This window comes from Euleptes europaea, chromosome 7 (genome assembly GCF_029931775.1).
Source record: "Euleptes europaea isolate rEulEur1 chromosome 7, rEulEur1.hap1, whole genome shotgun sequence".
NCBI classification, from domain to species: domain Eukaryota; kingdom Metazoa; phylum Chordata; class Lepidosauria; order Squamata; family Sphaerodactylidae; genus Euleptes; species Euleptes europaea.
Window position 1 is genome coordinate 44767253 of NC_079318.1, and position 15311 is coordinate 44782563.

A 15311-nucleotide genomic window follows, 5' to 3' on the forward strand; every position below is an offset into this window, starting at 1 on the left:
ATGGGGGGCGTTAGTATTCCCCCATAATCTATTAAACAAGTAAAAAGATGCTGCTCCCCACATGCATGGTAATAGAATGTTAATCTGTTTTAGCAGTTACAGGCATGGAACCAAAGTTAGAACTCCCCCATTTTAATTAGATTTAATTACACTTTAAACACTGGTCAGGCAGTATTGTCTGTATTGGTGGAACATCTAATATCCCTTTGTAAATGCTACTTTCCTACTGTAGACATTAGGCTTCATGCTTTATGACAAATGAAATAATCCTTTTAGAAAATATGTCAGCAAAATCAGTCTCAATGATCCCAGTGCTTCTCATCCAGCACCACTACGTAATCAATTTGCCCCTGCTAAGTGTGTCCTATATTGGTACATACATGTATATGTGTAAGGTAAAGGTAAAGGTCCCCTGTGCAAGCACCGGGTCATTCCTGACCCATGGGGTGACGTCACATCCCAGCGTTTCCAAGGCAGACTTTGTTTGCGGGGTGGTTTGCCAGTGCCTTCCCCAGTACAAGTATAAAATAACAAAATTAGATACATGGTTTGGGTCGGGGTCATATAGGGGGCCCAGGTAGAATCTTTGTCCGGGGCCTGTGGTGGCTCTCGGCAGGCCTGTCCCATTCTGAGCTGAAGGGCTTGATGATACTTGCACATGGCATTTTCAGCTGACCGTCTTTACTTCCTGATGGAGATCCCTCTCTTAGCAAGTATAAATATATTTCTTGCACTCATCAGACAGGCTTCGTCTAAAATAGTTCTTGAGTTCAGAGCTGTGGAATTTCTCAATGTACAAATTTTTGGAAATGATTGTTGTTTCCCTACATTTACCAGTGTTTAAGTGTTTTCAGTTCAACGAAGTATGTGTTTTATTGTGCATGACAAGCAATAGAAATTTGGATCTGAATTGAATTGTATGTCTCTCTGTTAGTGTGTTAACAGTCTCCTCCTTTCTCTGTTAAAGCGCTCTCCTTCCTGTATTCCAGCTCACAAAGGCAGACGTGTAAGAGGATGTCTTGCTGTGTGTAGCCTTTTAGTTTTGCCCATAATGCACATGCGTTGGTTAATGTAGACCATTTTTGTTGATGCTCTTTATGGCTTGCATATTTACCTTGCCGCTTGTCTTGTGCTACTGCTGCTGTGCTCCTCCTCCCATACTTTTTCCTTGCATTTAAAAGTGGAAAGCTTTGAGAATGTGTGTGATATGTTTGTCTTTCATGTTGCACTCCTGGTTCTAGACTGTCACAGAGACAAGAGGATGACACTACACAACTGGAAGCTGTTAGAATTAGATCGCAGCGCATGATTATGGACAGAATTAAAATATTCTTGTGTTTCTCGCAGGAATCACTGGTAGCTATAGCAGATTAGAGGAGCGTTATAGTTGGAGGGATTTAATTAAATTAATTGTAGTATATAGCCACTGGATTTAAAATAATTTTAAATCAGTAAATAAATCAATTTAAATTACACTTCCCATTACTACCTTATATAGAGTGAGGCCATTGGTCCTGCAGCTCTCTATAGTGTTTGGACAGTCCTACTCCCTACAACCATGGATTATTTTGACTGGATATGCTATGGATATTGAACTGGAGCTCTCTGTGTGCAAGGCATCTGCTCTCTTTGGGGCCTGGTCTACACATGCAGCAGAATGAAGTGATAGAATGGACAGTACCACTTCAGGGTGTAGGTGGGCAGAGACACATTTGAAGGTTTCCCCATGTAAAAGCTGCTTGTAAGTAAAACATCAACATGTCAGGGAGAAAAGTTCTAACGTAGCGTAGCTCTTTGCCTACCTTGTTAGCTTTTACTCACAGGAAATTATTAATGTAGAGGTACTTGGAAAAATGTAATCTCTCCCCCGCAATCTGAATTGAAGCAGCCCACCTCAGCTCTACAACCTCATTATCATCACATTCTGCTTCATATATAGGCCAAACCTGAGGTAGGGCACAGTGGGCCTTACCATGAAAACTGAGAGCTCAGCAAGATTGGCACATAGCTCACTTAACACCTGTGATAAGATCAGCACTGCAACTTCTGACTGGGGCTAGCTGCTTGTCTGGCAGGCAGGGGAGGAATGTCCCGAGATCTAGTCACGTTTCACAGCCTAATAGGTAATTATCACTTAGAGCTGCCAGGCTCTAATGATTCTTAAAGCTACCCAACAACGTCATTTCCAGGTTTCCCCAGAAGTGATGTTGCGGCGCAGATGACATTGACATTTTACAAAATGTTTCTCTTGTTGCCATTTGGAGTGGTGGCGGGCAACAATATCACTCTTCAAGCTAAGACGCTACTGTTTGATTTGAAAGTGCATGCTCATTAAAGGATACTGCATTTGCATACACCAAAATTTCCCCACACAGCAGTCTTTTGCACTATGAGTAGGATCTGGGTTTTTTTGTGGAGATATAATTCTGATCATAAATTGCTCTTGGTGAATCAAAGAAAAGTACTGAAGAGTGACTCAGTGAGTATAGCGGTGCTCTCAAATCTCAGTATCCCACTGAACAAAGAAGTGGTTCCTGGAAGGTTTTCTTTCTCCCCAAGTGGAAAGAAATGTGCAGGAAGGCATTTTCAGGACATCTGTGGTGGAGGATGCCTGCAGGCACAGTAACAATCTGTACTGTCTGTTATTTGCCTTCTGGATTCCAGGGCTGGGAGAGCCCGTGTAGGGCTGCTGGATGTATAGGCCTATGAACCTCCACAGAGTGCACGTGAATGGGAAACCTGATTCCATATGTTGGTTTTTGATTAACTGGCCCTATTGTTTCATAGATATCAAAAACACTTATTACTATAAGGAAAGGAATAGAAGGCTGTTTTTAAAATGATGAATTTATATACTCACACACCCATAACATTGTATCTGCTCCCTGCAGTGCTGACACAAATATGTGCATGCATTCCATTTTCCAATAGGATCTCCCCTTGTGGGTCTGGTAGTATAGAGACAATAAGTCACTTGTTTTTTTCAGTGTCCGTTATTTGAGGTTGATAGACAGGGACTGGTTGAGTCGTTTGATAATGGAAAGAAGGCACTCACCCTTCCTGGTGTTTTTAAAATAACAAATAAACTTCTTTAGTGTGGTCCTTCTTAAGACCTATTGGTCATTTGAACAGAATCATTAAAGTCTAACAATTAAAAACAATGTGCATGTGATGAAGAGCTTTGTCAACACTGTGCATGGTCAACCTCCTCAGAGACATCAGATATGATAGCCAAAAGATAAGGAAACTATTACAGAGCCTCCTCTAAGTGTCCAGTATTCACACATAGTTCATGAGCAATGAACAACTGTTTTTAAAGTGGGCCCTTTTATTATTGAAAACCATGGGTCAGATCTCTTCTGTTAATGGTGCAGCCTTCTGCCAGGAGAATGCGCCTTTTCAACTGGAGCAAGGTTTCATTAGTGGAACAGAAACTTTGGATCTAACCCTATGCTGTTACATCTCTAAGTAAAGGAATATAATTTCTGATACTCGGAGGGCATGAATTCATTTCTCATCAGTCTCGGCACAGAAAAGAATTTCTGCTCATGATGGCTGCAGTGCTTGGAACAGTTTCTATATGTAGCAAACAGGTGTGTTGATAATATAGCATATGATTATTTTATAGCTGTCGGATTCACCACAAAGCTTTCTCAGCCTTTTAAAGGAACTGAATATTTTTGGTCTCTATTGATATATTGCCTAATCTAAGTACTAAAAAGAAGAAACCAAATACCATGTTAGGTCAAAAAGAAAATTCTGCATACACCTGTTCTCTACTATGAATTTATTTAAATGGCAAATGTATATACATATTGAAGAAAGTGTCTTGAATGTGCCCTATCTCCTAGTGTGATGTTTGTGATCTCAGAGACAACAAATCCATCTCCAGCACGTTTGTAAAATATAAATGAATTACAATGCATGTAATTTGGCTCATCAAACTGGCAACTGATGGCCTTTTTTTAAAAAAAGAGCAAGTAAATAGTTTTATTATTAGGAAACTGCAATTTCATCTATGTGTGAATTGACATTCTCAGGGTCTCTTATTGAGAGATCAAGAGAACAGTCACTGTGCAAGTCGTAACTCAACTGAGGGATTTAACTAACTTCTTTCAAAGATAAAAGAGACAAGAAAAACATTTTGTATAACACAAGCAAATATGTAAGTTTCACGTGCCCTACAGTGTTTTTAATATCATCTTTAGTGTTGTCAGAATTTTGTCCATGAATGCCACTTTGCAGAATGCATAAATGACATAATGACAACCATGACAGCCCATTCCTGAGCTGTCAGCGGCAGGGAAGAGGCGCTGCTGCGGCGCCTCCTAACCCGTTTTGTGGCTGCCAAAATCTCGAAAAAAGCCTTTAAAAGGCTTTTTCTTTTTTAAATGGGGCTTTTCGCCCCCATTGAAAACAGTGAGGCTGTGCCTGCTAAAAAATAATGAGATAAATTCTCATGGCGCATTCCTGACTTCTGAGGATGAAAGTCTGCACTGGCATTGGATTCCCCAGGGCTACTTACATAAGATAATTTCATTTATCATCATGGCAAACCATTATTGAAGGTGATGGTGATAGTAATAAAAATTAATAACAGTGGGTTAGTTTCTGAGGTGCCCATTTTTTTTAGATTTGCCTCTTGAGACGCAGCTTTTCCATACTGTATCCCATGAGGATGTTGTGGGTCCCCCAAGCCTCAATAGCAGCCACAGGAGACCAGGGGAAGTGGAGGTTGTCCCTTCTGCAGCAGAAAGAGCTCACAGATATTAGGATCTGTATTTATTGTATTTATTTGCAGGACTTTGGTTTAGCTCTCTAACGTAAAAGAAGCTTCTTTAAAATATCCCTTACTGTCCACCACCATTTGTAAAAGAATCTTTTAAGCCTTTTATAGTTAGTGTGGTAATAAAGCCCCAATCATATGTAAATGTAATCACAGGCTACATTTTACCTCATTCTCTGCCAATCCTAACTACCATCAAATATAAGTTTAGGTTGGACTTTGAGGATCCCTGCAGTAGAATACCTGTTTCAGGCAGATAACCAGCTCAAATGCTTTGTATTTGGGTGCCAGATTATTATTTACACTTATCTTTTTTTTAAACCTGGTATAAATCCCTATCTGTACCTCTGTGTTTGAAGAAGAAAAAAAGGCAAGATTATAAAAAGTGGCTTCTTAATCTTCTTTTCCTTTTCCTTTTGTTTGTTTCTTTCCCTTGGTTATTTCTTTAGATTGATTCTGTTGAAAATTTTACCTTATCTAATACGCCTTCACGGGATGAAGATATCAAGTGTCACCTTCATTCAAGATCTAGGTCCCCTTCCACAGCTAGTGACATTGAACCAATTGAGGTACTATTAACAGTGAGAATATCTGCTTAAGAATTCTTTGTCCCATAGTGCCCAGTTAGGTTCGAATTTGAAATAGTGTGTCTTTTAGGCAGCTTTTGCAATGAAACGGACTCCATTACAGAAGAGGCCCACAGCAAGAATAAAAGCACCTTTTTTGTTTAATGTGATATCCAGGCAATAAGGTTGCTAAAGGTAGCAAATTCTGTTTCACCCACTGCTACAGGAGGCTGAAGCTGGGAATATCTCTGAATTTACACCTCTGTGCCAATGGCTCTGTTACACAGGACTGTTTTTAGATATGCATATCTCTAAAGTATACACCTAAAGATGTAAAATAAGGATGCAGTACATTATCATATAAGTACATGCATCAAGCTACCGAGATTAGATGTCACTCCCTCTTGAATATACATTCAAGTACCATGTAATACGTGAAGTTGTCCCAAGTATAAAAGCAGTGGCAGATGAAACATGGTTCTGGTTAGATCAGGTCAGGTAAATTGCTGCTGCTGCTGCTTTTCAGGCATTGCCAGTTGCAGCTGGGATGGAGCATTGCTTCATTTGCTTTTCCTCTATTTGCTGCTGCTTCTGTTTGTTCTGTGATGCTGAGCCTTGCCAAAATATCTTTATAACGTGACCTCTGGGTGTTTCTCCTTTTGCACTTCTTTTGGCTTCCATATCAATCTGTTCCATCATTCCTGTACAAGCCTACCAGGCAGATTCTACAATTAGGCCACAATTCAAAAAACTAATGAGGCCTTTTACACTTGAGCACCTCCTAAGAACTTAAAAAGAGTCCTACTAGATCAGAACAGTGGTCCGTCTAATCCAGAGTCCTGTTTGCCACAGTGGCTGTCTGATGTCCTGGGAGGCCCACAAATAGTCAGCAAAGAGACAAAAGCCTCCCCTGGAGTTGCCAGTCAGCAACTGGTATACAGAGGTATGCTGCATCTGAACATAGAGACTTAATTTAGCCATTGTGGCTAATGACCACTGAATTCTTCCATGAAGTTGTCTAATTCTTCTTAAAGCTAGCAAAACTAGTGATCATCACTCCATCCTGTGGCTGCAAGTTCCACAAGCTAATTATGCATTGTGTGAAGGCATAGATTTGCCCTTCATCATGCTGCACGGATCACAGATGATGTGGTCAGATCAAACATTTTTACCGCGGTGCATCCACAGGTATAATACTCCCTGAAGTAATTTCGTGGATGCAGAATGTCACATCTGCCCAAATTATATAAAGCTCAAGTACTGGAAATCCTAAATAATTCTGTTTGTTACTGTTGGACAAACATCAAAGGAGGTGTGATGTCCAAGGTTCATTGATGGACAGATATCAAAGGCAAAATTATTAAATTCTGTTATAGCCACGAGGTCTCAGGTTTCCTTGAATTGGGCTTTCCAAATGCTGTGCATTTGGGGCTGATCCAGTGGAGCACATACTTGTGTTAAACACCTATCTGCTGATTAAATCAGTGAGGCAGTGTTAAAGATTGTAAAAGCCAATTTACATTCCTTTCCTTCAATAAGATTTTTGCTTTTTGGTATTTTGGAGCAGTTTGTTTCTGTGGTGGCTTTTAATGATATATTTTTGATGCCCTAAGTAATTTTCACTGTATTCGTGTTTAGGTTTCAGATCATCCTTTGCGTCCAGTTCACACACCAACCATGAGATCACCATATATTGGTTCAGGACTCTCTGTGCCAAAGGTACATTAAAAATTCTGCCTGGAAGATGTTCCAGATGTTCCAGAACCACAGTTGCGCCTGTTCTCCAAAAGTGTCATGAGCTAATGCCTCTTGCACTTGGGTGTTAGGCATCAGGACACGGATATCAGTGCCACTAAGAGCCAAACTAGACATGGCAGAAACTAGACGTGACAGAACCATTTAACACATGCTGCATTTTGTAAGTAGTAAGGCATCCTCTTAGAAACCTCAGCACTTCCTGGACCGAGGAATGCCTCTAAAGGAAGGAGATTGAGTAGTTTCCTGGTCAAATGTTTCTAAGCATAATTATGAATTATCTGATTAACAACAGAGATATAGTAGGAATTCTTTCTCATATAATATCTATACTGGATAGAAAACAAAACTACGTTTGTTCACCACCAAGTGAGTGTCACTGCTAAAAAAGGCAAACTTCACAGTTAGGTTTCTAAACAGTCTTACTTTGGATACTTAGCCACTTAGTATGATGGTTCACTATGTACAAATCAGAATTTTCAAACTGTTTTGCAGGCAGTTCTTTGCAGTTACTCCACTCTAGGTTCATTTATATCAATAAACCTAGACTGGAATAACTCTTGCATAGCATTGTGCTGCTTATGCCAAAAATGTTTTCTAGCCTCTTTTATAGCACATACATAAGTTTAGAGGTGCTATATTTTAAGCTTCTGACTTTGATAGTATCACTTCAGGTGTCAGATAAGAGACAGGTCAGCATTCATTAGATTACTATTTAGATAACAGGATAAGCAATCAATAATAACTGAAATATTTTAAGATGTGACAGCAGCCAGAGTTTAGTGTACACCTTTCAGCTAAATCAGACTTTCAATCTATCATCTGCCATTTGTATTTATTATTTTTGGTTAGTGAAGCACCTGCACCTAACCTGTATCTTTTTATTTCACAGCCTAAGGCCCATCAGTTTGTAGTGAAATCCTTTAATACCCCTACAAAATGTAATCAGTGCACATCTTTGCTGGTTGGCTTAATAAGGCAGGGCTGTACTTGCGAAGGTAAGACTGACAAATATAAACCCATCTTTATTCATACTGAAAATTGCAAAGCCAATTTTATTGTATCACAAATAAAACAGTAGTGAATCTTTCCTTTAGATGCTTAAAACACATAGTTCTCCTTGTTACCAAAATGTAATAGTGATGTAACACACAATCTGAGTATGAAAAGATTTCATTTATCTAGCTTGAGAACATCTGATGCAGTAGAGAGCCTTTATCGAATTTGTAGAGCGCACAGGAAGCTGATTTATTATCCTCATTCTAAATATGAAGCAGAAAAAAATTGTGTAGTGATGAGCTTAAACCAGTCATTCAATGTTGTTTTCACAAAGATTATTGTTTCTGATTTTTGCTGATTTTGGGCATCCCCTGAAAAGCATTAGTTAATTTTTAATAGCAAGCTATGAAATCTCCAGGGATCTGCTTAAGACCAAGCCTGCAGTTCTGCCACAGGATGTACGATTTGGGGTCACATTCAGCTAAAGCAGAATAACAACTGTGGAATGGATGTGTCCCTTTAAGTTTGATATGGTGGCTTCTATTGCCGGAGAGCTACTCCTTTGGAAATATTGAAGGAGGGGGTTGCAGATTACAGTCATCTGTCAATCCTCTGCTTCATATTGTGTATGGTAGCTATATTGTTAGCTTGTCCACCGTCTCCCAGAATGTAAACACTGAAATATTTGAATATGTCAGGTATATACAGAAGCCAGGCTTTCCCTCTGAAAGATACAGTCCACTGAAATAACAGAATCTTGAGGCACCTTAAAAACTAATTATTTTATTGTGGCATATGCTTTTGTGAGGAAAATATAAGTGAGTACTCACACAGGCTTATGATGCAGTACATTAATTAGTTTAAGGTGCCAAAAAACTCTTAGTTTGGGTGCCTCAGACTTAACATGGCTACCTTTAAGAAATCAAATTTTCATTAATAAACAACAAAGTTTGTAATTGGGACATCATTTGTGAATTTCATTTGTTATTGTTCTCAACAAAGAGGAATGTTTATTTGAAGTGGAAATTTTATTTTTCCCCTCAGTATGTGGATTTTCATGCCATGTGACCTGTGCAGATAAGGCACCAGCAGTTTGTCCTATCCCACCTGAACAGACAAAGGGTCCTTTGGGGATTGACCCACAGAAAGGCATAGGAACTGCTTATGAAGGGCATGTCCGAGTAAGTAATGGAAAACGGAGTTTCTTAGCTTGATGGTAGTATCTTGTGTTCAGCTAGATGAGTAGTTAAACCAGCTTGGTTTTTAATATAAATGTTCTGTTGAGCTGGTTAAGAGCAAACTTTGCATCTCCAAGGACAAATTAAACTACTGACATGAATTAAAATCTTTTTACATTTGAGAATCATTGAAATCAATTTTGACACAGGTCCCTAAACCAGCTGGAGTGAAGAAAGGGTGGCAGAGAGCACTGGCTGTTGTTTGTGACTTCAAGCTCTTCCTTTATGATATTGCAGAGGGAAAAGCATCCCAGCCCAGTGTGGTAGTCAGTCAGGTGCTTGATATGAGGTAAGAAGTGTCATGTGATTTTTTTTAATACCAAAAACAACAAACGTCTTTTGACTACAGAGTTATATTTTTGTAATTATATTTATTATGCTAAAGATAGACAAGAAGCAAATTAAAAATAGAATGACAGAAATAGAATCAGAACTCTAAATGCAGTGTTCTAGCTACTGACACATAGAGACAAAGAGAACTACTATAATAACCAGTGTAAAGAAACAGAAGAGAGCAACAGAAAAGGAAGAACAAGGGATCTGTTCCACAAGATCAAAAAAATCAAAGAGAAATTTAAAGAATGGTTAGGCATGCTGAAAGTTCAACATTAACTGGACAGGACAAAATAAAGAAAAGGTGGGAACAATACACTGAAGAACTATGTAGAAGAGATGAAAAGATGACAGATTCCTTCAAAGAATCTTTCAAGCAAGAACCTGCAATTTTAGAAAGTGAAGTGAAAGTGGCACTCAAAGCATTTGGGAGAAACAAATTACTAGGAGTAGATGGGATATCAATAAAGCTATTTGAAGCCATCAAAATGTTAACAAGAATATGCCAACAAATATGGAAAAAGAACAATGGCCCCAAAACTGAAAACGGTCAATTTAAATTCCAGTTCCGAAAAAAGGAGACGTCAAAGATTGCAGCAACTATCGGGCCATTACATTACTTTCTTAAGCGAGTAAAGTGATGCTCAAAATCTTACAACTAAGACTGTTACCATCGATGAAATGAAAAATGCCAAATGTTCAAGCTGGATTCAGAAAAGGAAGAGGCACTAGAGATCATATTACAAATTTAAGTTGGTTACTGGAGCATACAAGAGAATTTCAGAAGAAAATCAGCTTGTGTTTCATGGATTACAGCAAAGCTTTTGACTGTGGATCATAAAATTATGGTTGGTTTAAAAGAAATGGTATGCCACAGCATCTTATTGTTTTGATGTGCAACCTGTACTCCGGACAAGAGGTTAATGTTAGGACAGAATATGGAGAAACACAATGGCTCCCAATTGGCAAGGTGTCATACAAGGATGTATTTTATCTCCCTATGCCTTCACTCTATATGTAGAACACATCATAAGGAAAGCTAGATTAGATGTAGATGAAGGTGGAGTGAAAATTGATGGAAGGAACATTAACAATTTGAGAAAATAATGAAGACTTGAAATGACTATTTTGAAAGTTAAAGCAGAAAGTACCAAAGCAGGATTACAGCTGAACATCAAGAAGACAAAAGTAATGACTACTGAGGAATTACACAACTTTAAGGGTGACGAAAAAATTGACATGGTTCAAGATTTTCTATTCCTTGGCTCCATCATCAAGCAAAAGGAGATTGCAACTAAGAAATCAAAAGGAGATTGAGACTAGAAAGGACAGATCCTTAAGGATAAGAATGTATTGTTGGCGAACAAGGTCAAGATAATTCATACCATCGTGTTTACCATTACTGTGTATGGGTGTGAAAATTGCACAATGAAAAAAGCTGACAGGAAGAAAGTTGATTAGTTTGAAATATGGTGTTGGAGGCGAGTTTTACGGATATCATGACTGCCAAAATGGTAAATAAATGGGTTCATGATCAAATGAAGCCTGAACTCTCCCTAGAAGCTAAAATGACTGAACAAAGGCTATCGTACTTTGGTCACATTAAGAGAAGGCAAGACTCACTGGAAAAGACAATAATGATAGGAAAAGTTGAAGGCAGCAGAAAAAGAAGTGGATTGACTCAATCAAGGAAGACAAGGCCCTCAGGCTACAAGACCTGAGCAAAGTTGTTAATGGTAGGATGTTTTGGAGGTTATTAATTTATAGTGTTGCCATAAATCAGAAACGACTTGACAGCACTTAACACACACACCCCATGTCTGAAAAATCAGATCTGGTGTTTATGTTCACATAACCAACATTTTTTTGGGATAACCTGCAAATGGAAGAGTATCAGGGCTAGTTGTGGTACAATATGTTGTCTGTTGTGGTGGAAAGTGCTGTCAAGTCACAGTTGACTTATGGCTTTACGCTGATGTGGCTTTTTCTTTCCAAAAAGCACTTTCAGGAAGCCATAATACTTGGACATCTTGTTTGAGTAAAAATGGGTGGGGATGGGGGGTTGTGTCTGACAACCAGATGGTCACCACCTTTGCCAGACTCCTGCAAACAGGCAGTGGCAGCACCTTTGAAGTAGAGCAAACATACCTGCCGTATCTGTGCCATGGTATGCCCTCCCACTTTCACAGTTTGCAAACAGAATGGCAAAGTTGGGGCACATTTTGATTCAGCCCTGTTTTGACTCAGCCCTATTTTGACCAGTTACTCAGACAGGAGAAAATGAAGAAGAAGAAGAGTTGGTTTCTATATGTCGATTTTCTCTACCTTTTTAGGAGAATCAAACCGGCTTACAATTTCCTTCCCTTCTTCTTCTCACAACAGACACCTTGTGAGGTGGGGGGGGGGCTGAGAGAGCTCTAAGAGAACTGTGACTAGCCCAAGGTCACCCAGCAGGCTTCATGTAGAGGAGTGGGGACACCACTCTAATCTGGTTCTCCAGATTAAAGTCCACTGCTCATGTGGAGGAGCGGGAAATCAAACTTGGTTCTCCAGATTATTTTAGTTTTTCAAAAATCCAATAAACTTCTGCTCCCTGATAAACAGTTTTTGTCTTTCCACAGGGATGAAGAATTCTCAGTGAGTTCAGTCTTGGCTTCTGATGTCATCCATGCAAATAGAAAAGATATTCCCTGTATCTTTAGAGTAAGTAGTGTATGTTCTGATTGGAGTATGCTGCTTAAAACAGAAATGAGCCAAATGTGTCTTTTTAGTTTGCTTTTCAGTTTCACTACTGTTCTGGAGGTAGCTCTGTTTCTTTATTGTACTTCTTTGTAGCCCCTTGAAATGTCTCTTTTTATTGTCAAGTGGAGGACACTAGAAGGAAGAGTGCAAAAGCCACCAAAGATGCTCTGCTGTGATCTGGAACCCATCCAATCCCTGAGCTAAACCACTAGGTGCAATTCATGGAAGGTCCCAAGACTTGGAATCAAGGAAGCTGTTCAGTTCCCTGAGACAGTCTGACAAAGCTTGAGTATTTCCTTACTCCACTGAGCTTTGGGACAGAGTCTCTTTATGATACTTTCTATAAACCTTCCCCTACAGTCCATGAGGCTGTCAGTATAGCTGTTAGTAGACATTAGATCTTGCACAGTTCTTTCTGAGCTGCAATTAGTCAACATGTGGACAAAAACCGGAAAAATATTTTTGATTTTCTTATAGTTTGCTTGATGGTTTGATTTGAAAATTGTGAACATTTGACTCTACTTACAAATTCTGTTTGGACTTCTGAAAGAATAATGTAGAATGACCTCCATATCATGATTTATTTATTTTCTTCCACTGTTTCAACCTTTAAAACTTTTGGTTGCTTTCATATTCCTCTGAAACTGATGGCGTAATTTACACTCTGCTTTAGTTTACCAGGTCTTGGGAAGCTATACTTCTTTTAATTGCATTTTAACTTACTTTTAACTCTCCAAGTTGTTCACGCTGAGCTGAAACTTCTTGTAAGAAAACAAGGTATTGATTGAAACGGAGATTAAAAGGCTGTGCTATCACCTTAGCCATATTTATTCAGCAGTGCACACAGGGAGTGTAAAAATAGTTTTAACTGCTCTTCGAAATTGCAACGGTACTTATATATAAACGGTGCATATATATAAAGACTGTTGTTCAGTGAGTTTTCGCATGCCCACTCACTAACATGCATATCTTTTCACCAAGTAACAATGTTTGGAAAGATTTTTTCATATCCAGGACCTCTGGCATTTGTGTTTTTTTTAATTGGTATCATGCTAAAAAAGTTCATTTCCCGAAGCAACACTGTTATGATCTATGTGACGCTTCTGGTAGCAAAGTGACAACAGCGTGTTAGAATTCTTCTGAGCTAAGAAATAAAGATTTCTCCCCTGATGTTCCTTATCTGTATTAGTAAACTTTGGAATGTACGGTATGTGTTGAGTTTAGTGTAGGCATGGCTCAAACTATATGCATGATACGTACGTGTATTTTGTGCATCGCAAATATGCCAAGGCAGCTATTTTTCCATCTTGCACAAACGTGTACTTTCCCAGGTGACAGCTTCCCAGCTATCGGCATCCAGTAACAAGTGTTCAATCCTGATCCTGGCGGATAGTGAGAATGAAAAGAGCAAATGGGTAGGAGTCCTGAATGAGTTACACAGGATTTTAAAGAAGAACAAGCTCAAGGATCGTTCAGTCTATGTTCCCAAAGAGGCCTACGACAGCACCTTGCCCCTCATTAAAACGACACAGGCAGCAGCAATCATAGGTAAATATTTGCTCTTAAAAATAAATACTTGATGTGCTCGTTTGGATTCCAGCATTTCCTTTATTAACTTGTTCTCTTAACCATTATGTTTCACTATTAGTTTGCATTTAGTTAAATCAGTGATGTAGCAAGGATTAGCTACATCTGATGCCTTCTCTGACAATTGCCTTGAAGTCTGTTCACTCAAAGAAGGCTTTATAAAAGCAAAGGAAGCAGTATAATGGATTGCAAGTCACAGTATTTTGTACATTCGTACATTTAATGTTCAAGTGCATTGTTATGACTGAAACTATTGCGCTGGAGTTTTACAATAGACTGAAGAGAGGATTTTAAGGAAAGACCTTATGGAAAAGAGTTATATGTGCTCTTCTTTATTAATATCTCTTCATCGCAAAGTTGGTACTTCAGCTAAAGGCTCTAAAGAGCTGGCCTGAAAAAGAGTCATGGTGGTTCTGCTAACAGAAGAAGTTAAAAAGGTACCATTTTTATCCCTTGAAAGAAAAAGTCATGTGAATGGAAAATTCTGTTTTCTTCCAATCATAGAAATCATTGAAACCGTTTGTTTTCATTGAATGGTTGTTTCCCTTATTCAGCATATGTCCAATTAGAAACTATTTTAACTATTGCAGATCATGAAAGAATAGCTCTGGGAAATGAAGAAGGATTATTTGTTGTACATGTCACCAAGGATGGTAAGAGAGCATGGTTTATGTTCGAAGTGTGGGTAGTTCAAGTAAGCGGAACATTTTGTTCAGTTACCTCACTCTTGCATCTGTTTAAGATTCCAGAGTTTATTTTAATAGATGCTAACTATACTGCTTCCACTTGTGAGCTGGAAAGTCAAGCTGTTCTGTATTCTTTTCACTTACAAAAAAAAATTTTTTTTTAGTCTGCTTTGTATTGCATTGGCAGATTGCAACCCAGCTTGCTGTCCTATGCGTGGTTCCATTCAGTGCAGCTAACAGGAATAGAAACCCATTTCTAGAAAGTCAAGACTGTGTAGCACTAGGGCACAGTAAGTACTTCCTAGGGCCGGATGAACATTTCTGTAGCTGAACATGCCATTTATATATAAATAATATCTGCTTTTTCTGTCTGCAATAGCTGTAGTTATGTAAAACTTCAAGTTTATTTGACACATCTTCTACCACTCTTCACTTCAAACATCCATTGTAGGAAATGACATAGTACCTATTCTGAAGATACTTTAAAAAGACAAAGGAAGGGAGAAAACAGAGGTTAGGTAGAGTAGTGTATGAACAGGAAAGGCAAAGAAAGGGCTTTGTTTCCATACTGGAGACTTCCAGCAAAATGAGAGGGATCATAAAGCAGAATGCAAAGAGT

The 15311-nt window shown here is 38.8% G+C and overlaps 1 protein-coding gene across 8 annotated transcripts in view; it reads left to right on the forward strand.

The window, feature by feature from the left end:
* CDC42BPA (CDC42 binding protein kinase alpha) overlaps window positions 1-15311 on the forward strand; it is a 190097-nt gene that overhangs the window by 146872 nt on the left and 27914 nt on the right. For 4 of the 8 annotated variants that reach the window (XM_056853948.1, XM_056853941.1, XM_056853943.1 and 1 more), the window contains 9 exons: window positions 968-1006; window positions 5236-5355; window positions 6991-7071; window positions 8000-8105; window positions 9151-9287; window positions 9494-9633; window positions 12299-12380; window positions 13751-13967; window positions 14597-14659. In XM_056853948.1, coding sequence (XP_056709926.1) covers window positions 968-1006; window positions 5236-5355; window positions 6991-7071; window positions 8000-8105; window positions 9151-9287; window positions 9494-9633; window positions 12299-12380; window positions 13751-13967; window positions 14597-14659 — 985 coding nt within the window. The remainder of the gene's footprint in view (window positions 1-967; window positions 1007-5235; window positions 5356-6990; window positions 7072-7999; window positions 8106-9150; window positions 9288-9493; window positions 9634-12298; window positions 12381-13750; window positions 13968-14596; window positions 14660-15311) is intronic. The other 4 variants (XM_056853945.1, XM_056853946.1, XM_056853944.1 and 1 more) reach the window with 3 other exon arrangements.